This window comes from Pantherophis guttatus, chromosome 8, assembly GCF_059756535.1.
Source record: "Pantherophis guttatus breed Tessera chromosome 8, ASM5975653v1, whole genome shotgun sequence".
Lineage (NCBI taxonomy): Eukaryota > Metazoa > Chordata > Lepidosauria > Squamata > Colubridae > Pantherophis > Pantherophis guttatus.
This window is the reverse complement of record NC_142070.1, coordinates 39,021,488-39,047,505: the sequence shown is the minus strand read 5'-3', so window position 1 is coordinate 39,047,505 and position 26,018 is coordinate 39,021,488. Positions and strand designations below refer to the sequence as shown.

At 37.6% G+C, this 26,018-nt stretch overlaps 1 protein-coding gene across 1 annotated transcript in view; it reads right to left on the bottom strand.

Moving 5' to 3' along the window:
- The window catches only part of TNIP3 (TNFAIP3 interacting protein 3), a 71,492-nt gene extending 46,206 nt beyond the window's left edge, over positions 1–25,286 (bottom strand). The window contains exons 1-2 of the mRNA XM_060686451.2: positions 24,983–25,286; positions 12,181–12,269 (exon numbers count right to left, since the gene is read on the bottom strand). Of these exons, the coding sequence (XP_060542434.2) occupies positions 12,181–12,212 (32 nt within the window). The 5' untranslated portion in view covers positions 12,213–12,269; positions 24,983–25,286. The remainder of the gene's footprint in view (positions 1–12,180; positions 12,270–24,982) is intronic.
- Positions 25,287–26,018: the final 732 nt, after the last annotated feature.

Here is a 26,018-nt window from a genome sequence, read left to right as displayed (position 1 = left end):
ACTGAGAACATATGTATCAAGACAAATTCCTTGTGTGTCCAATCACACTTGGCCAATAAAAACTTCTATTCTATTCTATTCAATAGAATAGAATAATAACTTCTAATCTATTCTATTCTAGATCACTAATTATTATTAGGTACTGCAAAATTAGATACTTTATATAGAAAGAACCAGGCAATCTTTCTGTTAATCCAATGGAATGGCAAAAAAAGCCATTCACTTAATAATAAATGAAAGAAATAAACAAATAAAGCTTTAATTCTTGCAACTAGTCCATATTAAATTGCAGGAGATCAGCAAAACTGCCAAACCAGCCTTGTTACTGAGGCCTGGTGTAGGCACGCTGCAGAGATACTGCGAATTATTTGTTACATAAAATATATTAACCTGTCCCTGAGAAAGAGATCATAGTAACTTTTTCTTAGAATAAGAATTAAACTATTGTAGCAATCCAATTTAATCTTTCTTTAGAAACTGGATTCCCTGAATTGTACTTTTGTTTTCATAAACATTTTTAAGGAAGGTGGGAATTACCTACATGTTGTTTTTCTCTTATGCATTGATGGGATATTTAATCTTGATGCTACTATCATTCACATAGGATATGGAATCTATCACAACTAATGTAAATATATAGTCATAAACAAGGTTGATGGTGATATGTTCTCCTACTAGGGTTATAGTAGGGCATTCAAAGACAGCAATATTGGTTGTTTTTTTCCTCTCACCAAGTAGCCAAAAGATTTCTACTGTACTCTGTTTGGAGGTATGTGGGAGGATACTTCAGGTTTTTTGGACTAGAAACCATAATTAGTTTCTGTAAACAGGACTTCCAATTTGGTGTCGGGTTGATGCAGTCGGGGAAATAGCGGGGCTCTAATGAGCCCTGAAAAATACCCCAACTGGCAAACTGCCACTGACAGGTCTGCGGACCGATCCTGTCCTGAAGGGACAGGGGAAAGAGAGAGACCCCTTGGGTGGCCGAGAGACACAGACAAGTTCCTTGGAGGCCGGAGGCAACCCTCTGAGTCAGCGGTAGGGGATGGCAGCCATGGCAGCTGCCACAAAGCTGCGACAAATTGGGAAAGAAATGTGCAGGAGGAAGGAAGAAAGGACGATGTGCTCTGGAGCCGGGTGAGTGACACCAACCCAGGCAAGAAACAACGTGTAAATAAGGATATTTACAAATAAGACCCCCAGCCTTACCTAGTGGCTGAAGTTCTGAGGGGCTTGAAGATTTTGCAAAATAAGGAAAGAAGTTAAAGACCCTTTAAGAAATTTACTTTAGCACTGATTTATTGGAATGAATTGCTTATTAACCAAATAGAGCTGTTTATTCAAACTTTCTTGTTAAAACTGAAATGGATTTGACTTTTGGAAAAGAGAAAAATGATAATTAAGGAATTGGCATCTTTAAAAGCCAGACAAAGAGATTAACAGCTACATAAATGTTTCAAAATGGCGATTGAAGCTGTGACTAAGTGAAAGTGTTGATTGCGGAAACTTGTTTTTTCTTGAAAACAACCCATTTGACTTGTTACATATTGTGGATTACTTTGAAAAGAACTATGGTTTTTTGAATTTTGGAGATTCCTATTCTGTCTTCTAATGGCTTTACAAAGAAAGAAGAACACAATGAAACTAAGAAACTTTTAACTAACTGGCACAGCAACAAAAGGTCTGGCGCAGGAATGGAAGTGGACAAGCTGATGGATTTTACTGGAAACAGACTTTACAATAGAATTAAAAAGGATATGCAGAGTTTTAAGCGTGGAAGTATTGACTTTGAATTGAAAAGTTTATGGACAGATAAGGAAATGAAGAAGCAAAATAGATAAATCAGATAGCATGTTTGAATGCTTAATTGTTTAAATGGTTCAAAGTTTAAGTGAGCTTTAAATAAAAACAAGAAGTTCTTATGGTATAATAAAGATAGAAAATAAAAAATAAAAGATAATTAAAATAGAAGTGGGAAGTTAAGGTGACTAAAAGTGATATCTTCATAAAAGCATAATTTAATGTAACATGTTTTAGTTTTAATTTGATAACAAAGTGGTGGTAATTATGATCAATTGTTACTGATTATAGATGATATAATAAGGTACACAGATGGAAGTAATAACTGAGATTGAATTTAACACATGTTGGAAATGATTAAGAAATATTAAGAAATAGATGGGGATACACCCTGGAAGAGTATAGTTGGAAACAGTGGATTAATAGACAACATATTGAAAAAGAAATTTTTAAAATAATTTAGCAGAATAGTAGTTGGAGTTATGGAGGAAAATATGCTAAAAACTCAGCCAAAATAATGTAATGCTGGAAATCAGCTAAATAATAGGTGGAGTTGTGGAGGAGAATGCTGGTAATCAGCCAAAATAAAGCATGCTGGAAATCAGCCAAAACAATGGAAAATGCTGGAAATCAGCCAAATAATAGTTGGAGTTATGGAGGAGAATATGCTGAAAACTCAGCTAAAATAAGTAATGCTGGAAATCGGCCAAATAATAGGTGAAGTTATGGAGGAGAATGCTGGAAATCAGCCAAAATAAAGCATGCTGGAAATCAGCCAAAATAAGAGAAAATGCTGGAAATCAGCCAAATAATAGTTGAGTTATGGAGGAAAATATGCTGAAAACTCAGCCAAAATATGTTATGCTGGAAATCAGCCAAACAATAGGTGGAGTGATGGAGGAGAATGCTGAAATTAGCTAAAATAAACCATGCTGGAAATTAGAAAAATAATAATTGGAGGTAGAGAGGAGAATACACTGAAGAAAAGAAAATGTTGGGCGATAATTAAAATGAAATGAAAATTTTTGAGATGTCTATGTAAAAGTTTAAGATTAAAAGATTGGAAGAATTGAGTCTAGAAAACGAGAAAAATAGAAAGAAATTTTGATTAATAAATTGAAATAAAATTTGAGTTGTATACATTTGGAAATTAAGATTCATGGTGATAAAATTGTAAGGTAAATATATAGATTAACAGATTAGACTGTTTTTGTGTTTAATGTTGATATTAAAAGGAGCTATGGAGAAAAATTTAGAGCGGTATTGAATTTTGATTTATAATTGAATTTATAATTGAATATAAAAATGAGCTTTGCTTTAGTAGGAAATTAAGATGTACGATGAGATAATAGACTTAAATTAAGATATTGAAATTTATGTTAAAAATATCTGTCTTCATTTATTAAACTAGTATACCTATTTGTGACCGGACCAAGACTTCATTCTTGGGAAAAATTGTTTTTATGTTTATGTTTGAAAAAAATAAAAAAAAATTAGAAAAAAAATTAGTTCCTGTAAACAGGATGTGGGAATGTCTCTGACCATATTATTCTCAAGGTGGTTCCAGAGACATCCAAGAGAAAGAGCTGAAAGAGAGACAAAAGCACCACTACAGACTGACAACCAAAGACAGGTCAGGGCTGCCCAAACAACAGACTGAAGATGAGAAGGAGATAATGGGACAAGAAATTGTTTCTCAAAAATAGTTAGTAAAGTATCTTCATTCATGGAAAGAAGGAGGTTAAATATACTTTATGAGACTAATTTTCAAGCAGTCTGTTGGAATAGGAAGTAATTCAATCATCTTTCAATGAATTTATGAATGTTCCTCCCATTGCTCCAACAAAGCTAGCAAGTTGTTATGCTTAGCAACTATGTGTTCTCAAAAAGTAAAACTTCTAAAAGTAGCAAGGATATAAATAAGTCATGAGGTCTTCATGAGGTCTTACTATGCTGTATTCAGCATAGGCTTACATAAATCAAAGGAAGATTAGTGTTAGAAGACAACTAGAGAGGGCATAGAGCCATCAATATTTTCATTTTGTGTAAAAGACAAATTAAAATAAATAAAAATTACCAAAGGTTCTTGAAAAATACAATTGAAGTAATATGTCATTTACATTTAATCTCATTACTTATTTGAAGTCATAAACTAGGAAAATCCTACTCCACCTTTAAAGGCTGTAATTATGTAACACCTTCTAAACCAGGAAATATTCCTTTGTTCCTCTCTCCATTTTAAACAGATTAACATATTGGCAAACATAAATGTAAAACATTTATATTTCTACAGTTCCAATTTTAAATATTTCTGAACTTTTTGAGTAGTTCTATTTTAAGTTTTTGACAGAGCAGAAAGATGCAGTATAATTAAAATCATCCATCCATAAATAATATTGAAATAATATTGCTATGAACTTTCAGGAACTCCCCACAATTCCCTAAAAGAAAGATTAAAATGGATCCTTCACAAAAAATAAAATATGAAAATGTTTATTACTGTCTCAGAAATACTACTAATGCTCAAGTTCTTTAAATACCAAATTCAGCCCTATTTATAAATATTCAGTTGTAATTATTGTTACCTTAGCATCAGTACTGCTTCATTGGTTCATATATTGGTGTATTTACAAGCACAAGTTTAATTTTATAATTATAATAACTATTATTGTGATATATTCTTAATAAAATATTTATATGGAATTAAAATTAGCAAGCTAAAGTCACAGATTTGCTGTAGTCACAGATTTTAAATTATTTTCTGCAAGCAATTAGTAATTTTGCATTAATCATCCAAATCCTATAAAACTAGCAAAGTTCTGGAGCAGACTTTCCAGAAATCTCTAGGTTCTACATTTATAAGATTCTACATTTACTAGGTTCTACATTTACTAGGAATTCTAGGAGTTCTAGCCCAATGCAACCAGACAAAACTAAAATGAAGGACCAAAATGGAGAAGAAGATTCACAAGATGTTCCCAACTTTGTGTTGGGCAAAATCCTTTCATAGGCCTATGAAATGCATCGCTTCATTTACAACATTATTTTATTGATCTATTTGCTTGCAAGGTTGTTCTTGCCATTGCTCCTTTCCTTTTATTGATTATTTCTTTGATTAATGTGTGGGTTGGCAGAATCATTGGTCCAGTACACCGTGTGTTTGATTTGGATTTAGACCATTATATTTTGTGTGCATCGTGATATATAGCATTATCTGAATTCATCCAATTTACATACATAGGTTACATCAGCTTTTACATTTCATAAAAATAGTCCTATTGTATATAGTAGGAGTACTGTATTTAGTATTCAGATCTCCAAATGACCTGTAAATGGTAGCATCCGAAGATACTGTAGCTGTTGGATACCAGTTGGAACAACAACAAAAATCTATGACTTTTGCTTACCTTAACTAACAATACTTTTCCTGGGAATCTCTCTTTTGCAGTAGAGAAGCGGCGTGCTGAATTTCACATAGCTATGCAGAATATATGTTTTCAGGACTGTCAGAGTAAAATCTTTCTAATGCTTGCATAGCATTATGCTGCCAACCAGGCAGGACAATTTCACAAATTTACGATTTTCCTGCAGGGGGTGCACTTAGTTCTAGGAAACGGCTTGGAAATCGGGTTTAGATCTCTGACAATCTGGCATAGAGATTTCATGCTATTAATTGTGTGAAAAACAAATCAGGTATGAAGCATGTCTTAATCCCTTGGTGTCTTCCCCTTGCTGAATTTTTCCTTACAGTTTAAAATAGTATTGCAGTACTTCTTTTTAAAATCTAAACAGCACTCAGAATTAAAATAACAAAGCTTTACTAGATACCACAACCTGTTACTTAAACTTATATATTAAAGTACATTCAAAGAATATCTTGTTCACATGCTAGAAACATTTCTTATTTACATCTTAATTATTTCTAATATCTGATAAGTGAGGCAGAATTAAAAACGTAAATTATTATTGCTGGGGCACAGGACAGCAGAGCTATATTCCCCCCCACTTCTCCCTCCCTCCCTCCCTCCCTCTTTCTCTCTCTCTCTCTCTCTCTCTCTCTGTGAGTGTGTGTGTATGTGTGTGTGTGTGTGTATTTGAGGTCACATTATGGATGGAGTAAAATTGTTGGCTTGTTTTAGGGTACTATAGGGAGTGATAAGATTTGAAATAGAGGCATTCAGTATTGCCAAGTCCTAATGTACCTATTTGGCCCCTTATTTTAGCAAAAAAAACCAAACAAATGAACAAAACCCACTATCAATCAAGACAATCTTTTTGCCTTCAATATTGACAGCATAATCAGAGCTGCTCTGGCATCTGATAAGTAAGTGCTAGAAAAGGGTGTATATTCTGTGAGCCATAGATGTTCTAGCATGTTAAACAGTAAAGAATCGTGGAATAATTATTTTTGTACCTGGGAGAAAAACAATGACTTTTAAGCAAGGATAATTACCTGGAAAAGCTCTGATGGAAACTTGAATAGGCCACATCATGCACATTTCTACTCCGAAAAGTTTCCTGAATTCCCCCCCCCCTTTTTTTTTAATCTGTACTATATGTATTTCAAAGTTGCCATCACATTTTGGTGAATTTTCTATCCCACACCTTAAATTAAATGGCTTGATGACATTTATTGGCAAGCCTTGGAAGACAGAAATGAATGTCAAAAGCGGAGAAAGATGATATGCACAAAGCATGTATTATCCAAATTTGGGATATAATGGGTTTGTATTTTTTTTACTGGTGGGGTTGGTTTTCAATAAATCTGAAGGAGAATCCCATTAAAAAACTCTGAGCAAACTATTCTTTGGGATACTATGCTTCCACCAGAATAGATGGTAGTACTGTTTTGATAGCTTTATTACAAATAAAATTCCATGAGATGAAGTTTCTTTCAAATGCATTCAGTTTCACTTGTTTTCTTGCCAACAATGTGATAACTAAGATAGTTGTGTAGAGACAAAACTAAATTGTTTTATGCTTTGGAAAAAATTAGCAATGATAAAAACTTTGTTGTCATTCATTGTAACTTTATTTTAAAAAATAAATTTGCATAATTTATATGCCAGGCATTTTAATACAATCCTCTATTTGATTGTGTGTTGGCATCTCTTAAGTATGAGCCTGAATGGAAGCTTCAGACAAACACCAAGACAGCTAAAATATCTAGCTAAAAGACCGTTAAAATATCTTTGCAGTAAAAGTGCCAAAAGCAGCATCTGGAACATAATACATGCTATGTTTTAAATGAAACTTCTCCAAATGACGTTAGTTCAAATTGGTAGAGAAAGAAGCTATATTTTTGGTATATTGTTAATCAAATTAAATATTTATAAACTTATCCAAAATGAAATGGTTCAAAATCAGTATCAATGTTATAAAGCATTCAGATCATTATCAGATTCAAAGTGCTTCTGACGTCATATAGTCTACTGGTATGTGGGAATAACCTTGAGAGATGAGGGGAAGAAGCAACTAAAATTGGGAAGGCCGCAAGTGAATAATGGGCAGAGAAAGATACTTATAAATTATCCCTGTTCCTTCCTCCCTTCCCTCCCCTCCTCCTCCGTTCTTCCCTTGGTTCCTTCTTCCAACTCCTTCCGCTGCTGTGAGAGAGCAGGGGATTCCGGGTTGCTGCTTATATAAAGACTTTCTGTCCTAGGACTCTGTGGACCCTACCAAACTGCTTTCCCATTCTGATCTTACTTGATGTACTCGGCGGCGGAGCTATGTGCACTGCGAGACTCCTCCCTCTCACAGGTTTGGCCCTCCACTCTATCGAGGGCCTACCTTAATGACGGGCTTTGGAACCCCGAGAGGTGGCATGGTGCGAGAAGGGGGTTGAGGGGTTTTTTAGCTAAATTTTTAACCAAAATTTTAAGAGGACCCGGGAGGAAGGGAGGGGGCTGTAAAAGTGGACCCAGGGGGGCTCAGATAGCAACTGAGCGGGGTGATCGGTCGATTGGCTGCAACAGAGGGGTCGTGAAAGGAAATTTAACCGGGGAGCAGGGGAACGATAGGAAGGGCTGTGTAATTGAAACAATGAGTGGGAGGAGCAGGTATGACGGGCGCAGGGGGCCATATCATGTGCTGGGGGTGCGCACACGCTGTTTACGAGCAATTACGCACCCCGGCCCCCAATGCGCGACTTGTGTCCTGGGTTGTGCAGAGTCTCAGGCCCAGGGTCCGCGGCTGATGTTGTGTAATGCCAGGTCGGTCGTTAATAAAGCCCCCCTCATTTGTGATCTTATTTTAGAGGGGGGTGCGGACCTGGCAGGTATTATGGAGACCTGGTTGGGCCAAGGGGGGGGTTCCCCTCGTTGAAATGTGCCCACCAGGTTACACGAGGCTGGCTCCAGGGGATTATAACTGCTTCTCTGAGTGAGGGTGCCTTTCCCACCACCTTGAAAGAGGCAGTGGTGAGGCCCCTCCTCAAGAAGCCTTCCCTGGACCCAGCTGAATTAGCTAACTACCGTCCGGTCTCCAACCTTCGTTTTGTGGCGAAGGTTGTTGAGAGTGTGGTTGCACGACAACTGCCCGGGCACCTGGATGAAGCTATCTAGACCCGTGCCAGTTGGGCTTCAGGCAGGGGCACAGCACAGAAACGGCATTGGTCGCGTTGGTGGATGATCTCTGGAGGGCTCGGGACAGGGGTTGCTCCTCTGTCCTAGTCCTATTAGATCTCTCAATGGCTTTTGATACCATCGACCATGGTATCATGCTGCGGCGGTTGAGAGGGTTAGGAATAGGGGGCACCGTTCTGCGGTGGTTCTCCTCCTTCCTCTCCGACCGCTCGCAGTTCGTGTTGGCAGGGGGGCAGAGGTCGACCTCGAGGCGTCTCGCATGGGGAGTGCCACAAGGGTCGGTCCTCTCGCCCCTTCTGTTTAACATTTATGTGAAGCCGCTGGGTGAGATCATCCGTGGTTTTGGAGTGAAGTGTCATCTGTACGCTGATGATACTCAGCTGTACATCTCCACCCCAGACCACCCCAACGATGCCCTTGATGTGATGTCTCACTGCCTGGAGGCCGTGCGGGTCTGGATGGGGAGGAACAGGCTCAGACTCAACCCGTCCAAGACCGAGTGGCTGTGGCTGCCGGCGTCCCGATACAGTCAGCAGGTGCCATCGCTGACAATTGGGGGTGAATCTTCGCCCCCCACAGAGAGGGCTCGCAATCTGGGTGTCCTCCTGGACGCACGGCTATCTTTAGAAGAGCATATGACGGCCGTGGCCAGGGGGGCCTTTTATCAGGTTCGCCTGATCTGCCAGTTGCAGCCCTTTCTGGACCGGGATGCCTTGCGCACGGTCACTCATGCCCTTGTCACCTCCCGGCTGGACTATTGTAATGCTCTCTACATGGGGCTCCCCTTGAAGAGCACTCGGAGGCTCCAACTGGTCCAGAATGCGGCCGCGCAGGTGGTTATGGGCGCAACTCGTTGTGCCCGCATGACACCCCTCCTGCGCGAGCTGCACTGGCTCCCAGCGGTCTTCTGGGTGAGATTCAAGGTGTTGGTTACCACCTTTAAAGCGCTCCATGGCATAGGACCCGGGTACCTTCGAGACCGTCTTCTGCCACCAATAGCCTCTCACCGACCAGTCCGCTCCCACAGAGAGGGTCTCCTCAGGGTGCCATCAGCCAAGTTATGTCGGCTGGCGACACCCAGGGGGAGGGCCTTCTCTGTGGGAGCCCCCGGAATGAACTGCCCCCGGAAATACGTAAGATCTCCGACTTCCGGGTGTTTCGCTGCACATTGAAGACCCTGTTCCGCCAGGCCGGGCTATCAACATAATAATTTTAAATTGGGGTATTTTAAATTTTTGGGGTTTTAAATCAGCCAAATCTATTTAATTATTTTAATTTTTAATCATTGTTGTGTCTTGTGTTTTTAAATTGGCTGTACACCGCCCTGAGTCCTTCGGGAGAAGGGCGGTATAGAAATAAAATTATTATTATTATTATTATTATTATTATTATTATTATTATTATTATTATTATTATTAATTTCCCACTCTCTCTTCTTTCCTTTCTTTCTCCATTCCTCTCGCCTTCCTTCCTTTCTTCCTTTCCTTCTTTCCCTTCTTACTTCCTTCTTGTTCCTGCTTTCCTTTGCTCCCTCCCTCCTCCTTCTTTCCTTCCTTTCTTCCTTCCTTTCCCACTTCCTTCTTTCTCAACAGGCAGCTAAGTGGTTGCTGCCAGGTGGGGGAAGATGCAGTGACTTCGCAAGTGGCCAGCATGATGCACACAATCATGGCAGAGAGAGTGCAAGTCAGAGAGAATCCCTATTGACTTTCTCCCTGCAAGCTTCTCAGGCAGCATCCCAGGGTCGCATGATCAAAATTCAAGATGCTTGGGAACTGACTCATATTTACGATGGTTGCAGTTTCCCTGGGTCATGTGATCCCCTTTTGCAACCTTCTGACAAGCAAATTTAATGAAGCCAGATTCATTTACCAACCACGTTATTAACTTAACAACTGCAGTGATTTACTTAACAACAGTGGCAAGAAAAGTCGTAAAATGGGGCAAAACTCACTTAACAATTGTCTCGCTTAAAACAAAAATGTTGGACTCAATTGTGGTCATACATTGAGGACTCTCTGTACATCAACTGGCATATCTAACATACACGTGAGCTCTTTGCAAAGAATTTGAGACTGAGAATATTTTTTTTATCAAAGGTATTTTGAAAAAAGGTATAGCATTACTGTCTTTCTGTTATTGTAGTCTGGCCTTATCCAATGTGATAACCTACACATATATTTGATTAACATCTCCCATAATTTCCAGTTAACATGTCCTTAACATTTATTGATAGCACCAGGTTCCAAAGGCATATGAACATATATGCAGACCTGGAAAACAAATTGAAAACTCCACCACAAGAAAACGATTTGTATTGTCTAACTTTTGTTTGCCTCAACCATTATAGCACCTAGCTGACCTCAGAACGTAAGGGTCAGCCTATTTAGTGTTTTGATGGGACATATTCTGGAATTCCTATGACTATTAGCTAAAATGAGATGCTGGCAAATATGCACTGAAGACAGCAACAGCAAACAAAATGTTTATAAGAAAACTGCATAGATGCAGTCACCAATTAGATGGAGCTTTTTCTGAAATTATTCAAAAATATGCATAGGTTGCTATGAAGATAATCATCATTTCTTCTTTAGAAAAGGATGCTATGGCATAATGTAGATAAATATAGATTTAAATAATATATATAGACATGTAAATTGGGTAAGAAAGAAAAGCACCACTTTCTTCCATTCTAATTCAATCAAAACATCTGCCCGTTACCCCATAAATGTCCTGGTGCTTCTGTTTCCCATATGAAAAAGGAATGGCATTTTAAAGGACAAAATAATAGCTGGCAGCTGTTTGTGAAATGACACATCTGGAAAACTAAATTTTGTTAAATGTGAATAGAACCAATTGTTTTCTAATAGCTTCTACTTAATTTTTTGGAACCATAGAAATAACAAAACTAAAACAAAAAAAAGTCATACTTAGCATGGAAACATCTGGTTTGGGTGAAAAAAATTAGAATGCCCCAATAATTAGCAAAATCTGCACCTGTGTCTGCTCAATTATAATAAAAGAGTAAATGCTTAATATCAAGGCAACATTTGGTGTACCCAAAAGCCTTGAAAATCTTTGAACAACCACTCAGTAATTAGAAATCTTCACTGATTAAGATAAGACTAATATGACATTCTAGCACAAGTATTCCATCTCAAATAGGTTGCAAATATAAGATAATTAATAAAAAACTGAGTCGCCCTGAGTCTCCGGAGAAAGGCGGCATATAAATTGAACTAAATAAATAAATTGAACTAAATAAACTTTTTTTAAACTTTTCTTCATTGTATATAGCAGCTACTATATCATCTTTTTATACTCAAGAGATGGCTCAACCTTCAGCAACTTGATCCAGCATGATCATTACAAACCCAAATCGCCTGATAACTCAAGAGCATTTTCTATCTTTTGTTGGGCCTCCAAGTAAAATTCTCCTATATAGTACTAGGCCTGTACAGCAATACATGTTCTGTATTTGCAGCATTAGCTAAAGGCAGATTAATACTATTGAGACAGCAAAAGAAAGAGAATAGAAGGCCCTGAAGACTATGAGTGCTTTTCTACTCAGCCTCAAACAATATCCTTGACCTAACTGAAGCCTGATCCAGAGGTAAATTCCAGTGGATTTATGGGAAATTGCTTCCAGGAAAGCTTGGATTGGAATAGATTACATATTAGATAACTAGCATGAATGACTTGTCTTTCCAGTGTTCGTACTTCATCCATTTCATTCACAATGACTGTAGCTGGACAGATTGTAGGTAATAAATGGGCAACATTTAACAAAATGTAATACCTTTCCGAATCAGAGGACTGACTGTTATGCATATCTACAAATTTCTTTTTCAGGCTTTCACATCTGGTTTTAACCTGCGAGTTATCTTCCTAGGAAAGAAGAGACAGGAAGTTAACACAAGTTAAAAGTTGCAACAAAACATGTTTAATGAAATAATACTATTATCCACAATATGTAATAATTTAATAAATATAAATGCTGCTATCATTATACATTCATCCCTGAGATGGATATAACACACTATTTTTCAGCCAGTGATGTGTATGTATTTTGCAGAATATATATGCTGCTTCGATCACAATGTGAATAAACAATTTGTCCTGTATAACTTGGGTTGAAAAAAACCAAAATACACAAACAAATACATAAAATTGCGTAATAGTATGAATCACATATGTATATTATATGTGTTATGAATAAAACCATTTAAATTTTTTAAATGTTGTAAGCCACTTGGAGTTACCTATGTGTAAATTAGATGGCTATATAAATTTGTTTAATAAATAAATAAACTCAAATTAAAAATAAATTCTGCTGCCAGGGCCCAAAGATCATTTTTTCTTCTTAGGATATTTTAAATCAGGGGTCTCCAACCTTGGCAACTTTAAGACTTGTGGACTTCAACTCCCAGAGTTTCTCCCAATTCTGGGAGTTGAAATCCACAAGTCTTAAAGTTGCCAAGGTTGAAGACTCCTGTTTTAAACAGTCAAGACTTAACAAAATTTCTAAACACCATAAGGGAAGGGGCCTTGTTGATGAAAGGTCATTGAAATGGGTTAAAGTAATGGTCCTTTTATAAATATTGTAGTACTGATCATGAACAATTCTTATCTAGATCGTAAGAAATGGAGTTAACAAGAGCTACTTAGTGAATTTTCTACAGTTCTAAATCATGAATCTATGGCATAAAACAAGTCTGGCCCTTATCAAATCTGAACTGTACTTAAATGTAGGATATATATATCCTTAATTAAATTTCTATAATTGGTAATTTTCCAAAAAAAAATTTAAATGCCATGAAAACTAAAAAAAATATTAAGCCAATCTATTTTTGGCCTAAAATATTTTCATGTCTCTGAGCCATAATCATATCTTGGGAGACAAATTTTGTACACTCATCTTATTTCTGAATAATCGTATCTTGCTTCATATTTATTATCTATAGCAAACAAACATTTCAGAGCACATATGAGAAGTACATATCATTACTTCCCGCAAAAAAAGTCTCTTAGGAGGTTAAAGCAAATCAAGTGACATTTTTATCTTCACAACAACATTTTGAAAATACAAAAGGGAATAACTGTGTTATCAGTTTAGTTTCCATACCTCAGACTCATTATAGAAAAATTTTACTGCATGGATAAATTCTTCATTCATGCATCATAATTCAGAATTATAATAATTACTGTTAAGCTGTACAACAGAAGAGTTAAGATAATTATATGATCTATGCTTTTGCTTTATCCACTATTTCATACATTTCAGCCTGCCCAGTCCTACAATATTACATTAAAATACTAATATTAATATTAATAAATCTGAATATATATTTGTAAAGATAGCTAGATAGAAAAAGCAAACAAATTCCATTAAAAAGACCTAATTTAAGATAATACTTAATATCCACAAACTGTAAAATCCACAAAGTTACATTTGAGCTAACTTATGATTCTGACAATTATATAAAAACAAAACAGTTATCTTGGTTATCTTCCTAACTCTAAACAAGCTCTTTTTGATTCCAACATAAATTTTCAAATGTAGATATATGCTATAGTTTTAAACTTTAAAAAGTAACCACTATCCCACATAGAATTACAGTCAGTTTATAATGCTATGTCCCAGACTAAACAATATGAGATTACAATGTGAAGTTCTGCATATTACATTGATTAGTTCCCCAAATGTTGAATGCATTTTATTCTGTATTGTACTTGGTGTCATTTATACCCCAACTTTTCATTCAGACACAGAATGATATTTTCTTCTCTATGGTTGCAGTGTCATTATCTAAAGCAGACATTGGAGAGCCATAAGCTTGGAATGCTATATTTTGGACTCTGTAAGAGAAAAGCAAAAACCTAATTGTTAGGTTTTCTAAACTATCCATGTTTGCCAGTAAGTCGTATTTGATTTGTTGGACTTATTGGGTTTGTTTGATTTATTTTCTTAAAAATCATAATATGATATGTATATATTTTAGTGTACGTTTGCTTAAGCAATGTTTGTCTACAATTCTGTCTAACACACACATTTCCTGCAAATAGTTTTCCCTAGTAGAATCAGTTTTGGGACACTTTTTCATGACCACTTGCACTTCTGAAGGTACTTTTGAAGCTATATTATTTTGATTATCAGTGAATTGCATTAAAAAGTAATAAAAAATAAGCCATTTTTGTATCAAAATAAAGATATGTTGTTTCTTGAAAACATTCAGTGTAAAAGCAAAATTTTGGCTAATTCAGCCAGTAAAAGAAATAAAGAACAGCTGCAGTACTCACCATTATCTAGATGCAGAGTTTGTGCTCTTAGATAACTGTAGCCCTTATCACAAATCACACATATACATATATCTCTCAAAAGGTCATGTTCAGGGAAATCCAGTTTTAAAATATTCACAGGAAAAAAAGCTGCTTAATCATATCACACAGAATCACAACCTACGTAGTTTAAATAGAAAGTATTCAAAGTGAAAGCACAGAAAGGATTCCCTCACATTATTCAAAGTAATAGATCGTGGAAAAAAAACAAAATATTTCTTCCCCCTCATCTGAAGGGACCTTCGTGGGAGAAATAAATGTCCTCTGTGGTGGAAAATAGGTTGATCAAGAATGGGAGCCCACCCAATACGGCCTTAAAGCAGTATATAGTGTTTACAGTAAAATTGAGTAAGTCATCGAATCATTTCAAGAAATGTACACCATGCTTTGTTGTAAAAGATTAGTGATTTCTCTAAATGTTGAATTCTTTCTTTCTTTCACATAGCTTTTTAAGACGTGAATTATTTTTGTTTCCACAAGAATCATGAAGTAACATTTATTTATATAATATAACCATGTGCTTGTATCTTTCAATTTATATTGTTTTTACTTGTTTCCTAGTACGATTTGATAACTAATTATAACCTTGACTATCACTAAGTGCTGTATCTTTTTATTCTTGATGAATGTATTTTATTCTCCTTATGTACACTGAAAGCATATACACCAAAGACAAATTCCTTGTGTGTCCAATCACACTTGGCCAATAAAGAATTCTATTTTTTACATTGTAGGAGATACCAGCCTCTTCCTTAAGATTGGTTTCTTTTTCTTTCTTTCTTTTTATTTTACAAAAATATGACTTTACAGTGCTTGATAATAACCATGGGCTTGATTAGGGCTGCTAGGAAAGTCCTTATTTACATTCACCAACACTTTTTTTAATCAAATAACTCTCCTAATACCTCCACCAGAAGTTATTAATGGGATAAAGCTTCTTCTCTTTCTTCAGTAATTGGTAGATTTCTATAAGGTGCTATAAAATAGAGCCCCAACAAAATCAGTCAGAAATTTAGTTTTTTATTGGCGATATGTGTTTGAACCTTGTGCTTTGATATGGCCTATATGCTAATCAATAAAGCTAAAAAATTTTTAAAAAATATTGTTTTAGTAATAGTGGATTATTCAACAGTCAGATGCACCTATTAATGTGAAAAGGTATAAAAACCTTTCTGTTTGTATCAATAGGAAGGTAAATCAGAATAAATTTAATATCATTGGATCAGATAAATGATTATGAGGGAATCCTTGTACTATAAGTAAAATAATGCCAATGGGCATATAGTAAGAAGCCATTTCATTTCAGGAAAACACACCAATGTTCCCTTTATAAGTAAATGGATAGGCCGCCTGGAAAAGCCCTGAACTTCAGAGTCTTTAGAACTTTGAAGACTTGGATGATTTGCCAGGCGTTTAGTCCAGGAGCTTAGGCTAACTTGTTGGTGATGCATTTTTATTATTGGACTGTGTTATTTGCCCAAACTGCTAGTCATTATTTTTAATTGTTGGGTTTTTACTTGCACTTTCCCTGCATGTCATCCAAAGTCACTGCTGTGAGATATGATCCAATCAATGCAAGTTATTTCACCAAAAATTCTAGAAAAACTGCACACACATTCAGTCTTACATAGTTGTCCATACACGGATATACATATTGGAAGAAAATTAGTACTTTCTAAATAATGTCCTGGCCTGTCTTTACTATACTGGGATATGAACATTTGAATCATTCTTATTCTGGACCTTTGTTTAGGAAAACCAGAGCTCTGCCCACCCATTATTATTACTATTTATTAGTATATGATGAAAACATGACAGAAGAGAAGCAACGAATATGCACAATCAATGTAATTATATACAAAACCTCTACAGGGGTATGGCAGTGGCCTTATAATTACATGTCCAATTCAACTATCCAGGTGATCTATTCTGGGATTCAGGAGCCTGAGTGGCGTAGGAGGCTAATGCCTCCTACTAAGGCAGCATTTAACATCCAGCTGTCTGCAATTACTGCGAGTTCAATTCTCACCAGGCTCAAGGTCAACTCAGCCTTCCTTCCTTTCTAAGGTGGGTAAAATGAGGACCCGGTTTGTGGGGCAATAAACTGACTTTGTATAAAATATACAAAAGTATGAAGGCTATTGCTTAACGCATTGTAAACCGCCCTGAGTCTCCAGAGAAGGGCGGCATATAAAAATAAATAAAAATAAAAATAAATAAAATAAAAATTGCTTTGTGTAGATCTTCTAGGGAACCAGACAATGCATGTTGTGAGCAAGCTTGCACAATATGTTTAATAGTTTGCATATTAGCACTACTATCACAAGGGGAATCTTTCCATTCCCACTGATATACGACAAAGGCATTTTTTCCAGGATCACACCTCATTCTGTTCAATTTCAACCAGACAGAGTGAGGCAGTTCAGACCAGAGGACTTGGTAGAGGGAACACTAATGGTCAGGCCACAAGAAAGCACCTTGCACTAACCTTGAGCCATGATGGCTCAGTGGTTAGAATGTAATATTGCAGGCTGACTCTGACCTCTGCCATGAGTTCGATCCTGACCAGCTCAAGGTTACCTCAGCCTTCCATCCTTCTGTGATTGGTAAATAAGGACCCAGATTGTTGGGTGCAATATGCTGACAGTGCAGGGGTGGGTTCTAAATTTTTTTACTACCGGTTCTGTGGGTGTGGCTTATTTTGTGGATGTAGCTTGATGATCATGTGACAATTCTTTAGGATTTAGCAAAGGTACTGGTCTACCAGGCTTTAAACTGGTAGACCAGTAGCCCCAGCCCCTTTGGGGTCAACCTGCAGCTCTCCCCTGCTTCCTAAGGCGGTGGAGCATGTGGGGGGGGAATGCTTTTCAAGAAGTCACAAGGACGGCTGAGAGCTGGTTTCTGTCCCACAAGTAAGTAAGAAAATATAAAATTGAAAATGAATACAGCAATAGAGAGGGATGAAGGAAGGAAAAGAGAGATGGAAGAAGGAAGGAGAGAGAGGGAAGGAAGAGAAGGGATGAAGGAAGGGAAGGCAAATTAGAGTAGGAGTGAGGGTAAGAGAGGGAGGAAGAGAGGAGGAGAAGGAGAAAGGAAGAGGAAGTAGGGAGGAGAAGAAGAGGGGGGGAAGAGAAAGTAAGAAGGAAAGAAAAGAGAGAGGTGGTAGATTTGAGGAGAAAGATTGCTGTACAAAAGAAAAGATGAAAGGGAAGAAAGCCAACCCCAAACAAATATAAAGATATTAAGATAAAGAATGAATTGTTAAACTTTAAAGAATAAAAGAGAACAAATAAGAATAAATAGCAATAATTAGAAACACACATACAAACATACAATGTATTTTCTTTGAACAGAGTATTTGGCCGGTTCACAAATTTAAACAGTGTTTAGTCATTTCAATTAAATTTACAATTTCTATATTTCCTTTTTGCCATATTTATTCCTTATCTATTTTTTTAAAAAACCAATATTACCCTTCATCCTCATCTCTAATCTTAATCAAATTCATTTTTTCTCTTCCATTCTATATTATACCCCTTCCCATTGTCATCTATTTTTATATCCATTCTCGCATTGGTTAATTATGTAATATTACAGTTGTTTAATACAAATTCAACATTTTACTATAAATCAATTAGTTATATAACTATCTTTTTTGTATATTAATCAATATGAACATGAATATTCCAATTATTTCCATGCAATCCAATTTCTTACAAATCAATTAATTATATTTACCAATAATAATAAACCAAATAATTTCCCCCATATATTCCTCCAAACCACAACTTAACCATTTCTGCTTTCAACACAATATACAATTAATAGTATCTCAATTATTACAATTCCCTAGTTAAATAGAGCTTTTTTTCTTTTGTGTTTTAAAATTTTGAACTCTCCTCTTTTGCCCTAAATTTCCCTTTTTTGCACCTACCTTTTTTGGTGAGGAAAAAGAAAAGAAATCTGCCTCTGCCTAATTTTCCAACGTTGCAGCAAACAGCAAAGTCAACAGCCTGCTTTACTTTCAGTTTTGTTTTTCAGGATAGCTAGGGGGAAAAAAAATCTGCTCCAGCAATCTTTGCAGCAAGCAGCAGAGTCCTGCGCAAAACAGCTGAGAGCAAATCAGCTGAGAGTCGGGAGGCCGATCTAATCAACTGGCTAATTAGCCTATGCTGAAGCTGAAAGTTGTTGTTTTTTCTTGCTGTTTGCTTGCAAGGAGATAACTGCACAGGCCAAAGGGTGAGGGCCACCCTCCTTGCCACTTAACGCCTCCCTGCCGCCACCTTTTGCCTCTAGTGCTCCCCCTGCTGCCCCCCTTGCCTCTTACTGCTCCCCTAAGGCATCCCACCGCTCCCTAGGGGGTGGTACCGCCCACTTTGGGAATCACTGATCTACTCATTTGTTTTCTTTTAACACTGATTAGCTGTAGGGTGGCCCTTTGAAGCCCCATGGCAAGAGTTTAAACAGTTTTTTCCCCTCTAGCCAATCAGCTGGGACTCAGGAGGCAGCAATACATTGGGGGTGGGGCCAAATAAAAGGTAAGAATAACGCGGGGGGCAGGGGGATGGGGGGCAGAACCGGTTCAGTGACATCATATCATCACCGCTACCGGCTCGGCCGAACCGGGCTAAACCAGGAGGAACCCACCACTGTGACAGTGTAAATTGCTTAGAGAATGCTGTAAAGCACTATGAAGAGGTATATGAGTCTAAGTGCTATTGCTATCGCTATTCCTCTTTCCAGGCATTGTCAGGGTTAAAATGAATAGATGTTAAGCAAATAGCTGTTTTCCATGCTGGCCTACAGGATTTCAATCCTGTGATGGGCTGTGCATTGTCCTGGTGAATAGGGAGAGCCTTGTTGTTCAGCATTCTTGGCCATAGTCAAAAGAAAGCTTGTTGTCTTCTAACATGGGGCAGTATGATATTGCTAAATGATGACAAGATGGCAGCTTCTTCAATGCCATATTTTATTTCTTTCCTTTTATTTTTTTAGTTGAATCCCCTCTTTATTGTTTTTTAGAGACAACTCAAGATGTCCAACGCATCTAGCCACACCCTGTAAGGTGAGAGAGAAGACTCGCCCAAGTTCACCCAGCTGGCTTTCATGCCTAAGCCAGAACTCACAGCCTTCTATTTTCTAGTCTGGTACCTTAACTACGAGACCAAACTGGTTCTTGTATCATATAGTGATTATCCAGATTTTTATGGTAGCTGAAATATGGTAGGCTGAAAATATAAAGGCTAAGGAAAATTTGACTGCTGCACACATTTGTCTCAAGGGAAAAGAACATTTGAAGTGACTGAGGTGTAAAGAAAGACTTTTGGTTCTTTGAGACTTGCTGTTCCTCTTCCCTTTCTCCTGGCTACCCTCAATTTCTGCAGCCTGTGCTGGAGAAGCTTTCCCACCTTAGAAGCCACATCTAAGAGATTGGCCATTAAACACAGAAACGATATAGTCAAATGCACAGAGACTCACCCCCACTCCACCCCCTAATACTTTATTCAAGAACTGATAATTATTCCACAAGGCAGAGTATTTTTGAAGATTCCCCAGGATCACTATGGAATGCACTCTATAGACATCACTGAAAAAATGTTGCCATAAGATCATTTAGTGCTTTTTAGTGTAGATGATTTAGTCATATAATAAACTACCGTACACTAGTCTTCAAGGAAAAGACTTTTGTTTACAGGAGTGCAAGAGTGCCCTGGGACAACCCTAGGATAGTATTATGCAGGCTTATTTGTTCATGATTGTATTGGACTACTGCTATGAACATTTTCTTAGCCAGAGGATGTGGTCAACTTGCTTTAAATCAATGAATAACATTGCTTTTTTACATGCAATAATATTGCAAGCTTCTTAATTACTGATGCAATTTGATTTCTAAGACTAATATTGGTAATGTGAAGATTTGGGGATTTTTAAAACATGGATTAAAAATGAATAATATTATATATATGTCAACCTGCCCAAGCAGCTTTCCTAGATGTGTTGGCTGGGCATTCTGAAACTGTCATTTTCTACCTCTAAAGGGAACCCTGACAGGGACAGTTGATGTGTACATATACAGTGTGTGGGAGGGGGACACTAATTATTCCCATTTAGCTCACTAATCATCAATCAAAATAAGACAGGAATGGATGGTGTCACTTCACTAACTTGCCTAGCCTCATACTAGAGCAAAAGAAAATCACATCATTTACAGGAATCCCTCCATAGTGCAAAATTTAACAGGCAGCAAGTGACATTTAGGTCACAAGTAATAGGTTAACCTAAATGCAGGTATTGTGGAAATATTATACTGCCAGAAAAAATGGCAGTGTTTCATGAGACTTCTCCAACTGTTGTAAACTCCAGGCTTCACTTATTTTCATGTAGTTTAGTGGCTTACCTGCATAGCAGTATAACTGTGATACCAATCTGAAATAACATGAGGAAAACTAAATCATTCGGCAAGCCCACAGTGTGTTCAGTTGGCCCTAGAGCAGTGATGGCTAACCATTTTGCCATCGCGTGCCGGGGCGGGAGGGTCATGTGTGTACGTGCCCACATCCATAATTCTATGTGTCCACCCCATGCGCACCCCCGACTCCTGGCACGCGATGGTCTGGTAGGCTCATTTTTTTCTCTCACCTTCCCCCCCCCAGAGGCACCAGAAGTTGACAAACGGGCCATTTTCAGCCTCCAGAGTACCTCTGGGGGGGGGAAGGCCGTTTTAGCTCTCTCCAGACTCCTAGAGAGGCTCTGGAGGCTGGGGACAGCAAAAAACAGGCCTTCCGGTCCCACAGGAAGTTGGCAAAGGGGCTGTTTTTGGCCTCTGGAGGACCTCCAGGGGGTGAGGAAGGCCGTTTTCGCCTTTCCCAGGTGTTAGAGAAAAACGGGCCTTCCCCATCTCCACCCGAGGCCCTCTGGAGGCAGGAAACAATCTGATGGGCCCAGAAGGCCCCAAAATCAGGTGGCCGAGCTCACGTGCCCACCGATATGGCTACGCATGCCATCTGTGGCACGCATGCCATAGGTTTGCCATCATGATCCTAGAAGATTTGGGTCAATTCTTTGTCCAGTAATCATATCTTAATGTCAAAATAATATTAGCAATTGCTGAACAAGCATTAACTAAATACAGGGATAAAAACTTTCCCAGTGTTTCTCTTTCCATTCTTGCTTGTGAAATTAAAGCACTTCAGGCAGAAATGGTTACGATACTTCTTATAGACTTGAGAAGACTATAAAAATGAATTCATTATTGATCTCATTGTGATGTTTTTCTCACATGTTCCCTTTTTAATGGGAACAGGACTTGCATGATATCTTGGCTATTGCTCATACAATTATTGGAGCTAAAGATTAAATTAAGTGCTAAAGACTGACAGGAAACAAGAACCACAGCTAAAGCAAGAGAAAATGGTAAAAAACAAATAATTCTGCTTCCTTTCTGAAATTAATGGATTGTCACATTTAAATAGCACACGAGTCACTTATTTACAAGCATTTGGAGTACTAAAAATATCGGCAAGTATATATATATCATTATTCTATTGCCTCTAAATGTTTAAAAGGTTGATCTCTATTCTTATACACTTATATGGCATTTTCCTTTTTACAGCACGGATTTCACCATCTTCCAGTGGCATCATATATCAACCATATCTGATTTTCTAGTAGCTAGAACAGGAAATGAAATAGTCTAGCTGTCTTTCCAAGAAAAAAAGGAGGACAGCAGCACAATGGACAGATTCACTAATAGTGCTGATCCCTTCACCATTGGGATACATTGTGCCTAAATCACCACCAATTTGGTGGCATATAATATATAAATCAAGTGTCTTCCCATTAGTATTAAAAGCTGCTTGTTAATTAAAGAAACTTTAAAAGAAACCCATCCTTTGTTAATTAGTATATATTCATATTATAAGCTATCATGCAGAAATGTGTATTAAAATTTTTACGTCACCCACATGAACATGCAAATACAAGTTATTCCTTTCTCTACATGGCAGATCCAAAATATGTTTTAATGTTTTCTAATAGCTACAATGAAGATAATACATTTTTGAAAGAACTCTTATTGCATTACCAAAGATTGATACAGTAAAAATCCAATAAAATCATATAAGGTTTTACTGGTAAGATATGGTTTTTAATACATTGTCTAATGAAAATTCAATGTATCCAACAACAATAAAATATATCTAATTAACATTCATATCCTTTGTTACAAAACAGGCTTTTCTTATATTCATTATCCATCCAAGTACAAATAATGCAGGTTGCATAATAAATAGAGTAACAATGTTGCACTGAAAGATATCTGAAGAGCAAATAATATCAATTGTCAAGCAATTAACGTATAAGATGCACCAGACCATAAGATGCACATTAGCTTTAGAAAAGGAAAACAAGAAAAAAAATCTGTCTCTGCCTCCTAGCATCCATCTGGTATTCATCTGCGTCCTTGCAGCAAACACCAAACAGCCTGGTCAGCTTCAGCACTAATTCACAGCCCCAGCATGTGGCTCATCAGGGCTCTGCTCCATTGCGCCATCACCAGTCAACTGAGCTGAGCTGCTGCCGCCGGCAGGATACACTGGAGCCTTTACTGCTGAGCAGCTGATTGGCGGTTGGATTGGCCTCCTGGAATACTGCCGATCAGCTGTTCTAGGCAATGGGGATCACCACCGCCGCCTATCACCACCCCTAGAGCAGTTAGTATTCCAGGAGGCTGATCCAACACCAATCAGCTTCTCAGCAGCGAAGGCTCCAGCATTCCCCAATGGCAGCAAACAGTGGCAGCGGTGATAGGCGGTGGTGGTGACAGGCGGCAAATACCGAAGCTGCACCAACCCCCTCCCCCCCGCCGCAATATTCACTCTATAAAATGCAGATATTTCCACCCACTTTTTGGGGGGGGAAGTATGTCTTATAGTGCAAAAAATATGGTATATAAAACTAGATGCTCCAATTAATTATTACATTAATCATTAACTAAAAAGATTGGCTAGAAAGTCTCATTGTCCTTGTAGGGTGGAATTATCCATGTCACCTGTAAGTGACATTGGGGTGGATTGTGGGGCAAAAAAGTTGTCTCAATAGCAAAGTTTGAATTTTGCATATAAAGTGTCCCAGTTTCAGTCCTTAGCTATGAATACTATATTTGTCTAATACCTGAAGAATCACAAGCAGCAATTGTAGACTAAAAATAAGCTCATCCTCTCCTATAAATACCTACAATTCCCACTATGCACTTTATCTCACCATGCACTAGCTGGGTTTGCTAGAAGTTGCAGCTGAAGAGAGCTACAACTTTCTCAAGTCAGATGCAAATTCAGTAATTCAGAAACAGATAGTTTAATAATAGACAGTTTGTCATGGACAAAATTTATATGTTGCTAAGAGTCATCACCAATCAATCATGTAAGTTCTCTAATACTTGGTAACTATAGAAGACCTAGAATACAATCCAGGATAACATAGGTCTAAAGGAGTAGGCCAATCTTAGCATGTGAATCACAAATTAAAGTGTCTGACTTGTTAAACACACTTGTATACAGACAATTTGCATGTTTTCTATTACTAGGTCTTGATATTTAATTTTTTTATTTAGGGAAAATATTTGCCGTTTGTTAAATCCACTTCCATTTCTCTTATTATTAGCACAACCTCAGCTTACGTCAGTGCACATTAACTTTTAATAAGGAAAGCCCCATACCTTCCAGCACAACAAATGCTTGTTTGTTAAGAGGGGGAATTAGTCAAAGGGTAAGGGAAGCTGTTCATTTCTGCGGTTTTCAGTCATTTCCTTCCCATATAACTCAGAGGTAACGATCAGTCTTTAGATTCACTTTAAACAGAATACTACTCAGTGCTGCATACTTTTTGTACACTCGTAGCATAACTTTTTCCTCCCAGCTGCACAGTCAATCCATTTAATAAAATGTGCTCGGGTAAATGTAAGGCTTTCTGGCACTGCAGCTTGCTCATCTCCCTGGATAAATTGCCTGGAAATGAAGCTACTTTAAGGACTTTGGCCAGTCACTTTCTCTCTTACCTGAGCTGACTTCACAAGTCTGTTTTTGCAGGAATAAAATGAGGGAAAACTCCACACATGCCTCTTCAACTCTCAGAGAAAAAGCAGAAGATAAATGCCATAATAAAAATAAAAACCAAGCATGTGGATTAATATGAAAACCGAATACTGACTGTTGAAAAGTAAAAACCATTTATGTAATCTTTGTTAGTACAGTTTGTATTCTTACCTCTACTCTTTGAGTTTAGGAATAGGGTTATGTTGGAAGAAAAATCCAGGTCCAGTTCCAAGCTGGGAATAAAATGGAGGCTGCTTAAGAAAGAAAGGTCCGTTTATTGATATACAGAATCAACACACACACAGCGTGCAGTTCTGGGACAGCTAACAAAATGGAGTTGAGAGTGAGTGAGGTTTTTTTATAATCTTGATTCCTATGGGGTCATGTAGGGGTCATGGCTGGCTCTATAGGCAAAGGGAGGAATGCAAATCTTTTCTCTGAGCTAATCTTGTCAATCTTTGGCTTGCCTAATTGTGTTGCTTATCTGAAGTTTCTATCTGACCCAGTCTTTCTGAATGGATTACCAAATCTGCACTTCTAAAAGGTGGCCTCCTCAGTTTCTGCTTGGGGCGAGGAGACTGGGGCTGGTTTCTGCCTCCTTAAGATTTTTTCCCATTTTTCCTTTAAGATAAATATTCTATCCTGCCTTTTTTTAATATTCCCCAAAATATTTCATTCTCTAGGAGGGTGGGTGGGTGGGTGCTGATTTTCTACAGTTATAAACAGAATAGCTGAGTACATATCCTTTGAATTTTAGTGAAGGATTCTATCTAAGCTAAGCCTTCAAATAAAATTCTGGTCCTGGCCTACTAGTTCATATTCTTCATATCAACAGTTGACCAGAGTAGCTGTTAGGACAGCCTGTTTTGATTCTTTGTTAAAGTGAAGCAACACAGTTCTACAATCTGCTTCATTTCATCTAACCAGAACCATGAAGCTCCAGAAGGTAAAACCCTCAGCAAGGCAGACTGGGATGATCAGTGGTGTTCACAGGGTCAACAACATCAAAATGATGAGCAGGACCCAGGGTAAGTATCACCACACATGAGGCTTCCTCACACAGCTATTGATTTACCTTATTGAACTAAATACTGCATGATAAGTAGCAGTTAATTCAAAGAGTATCCTAATTGTGATTTGCAGTTAAGGCTCAAGATATAATCACTTTATTATCAAAATTAAAAATGATCAATTTCTTCTTGTTCTT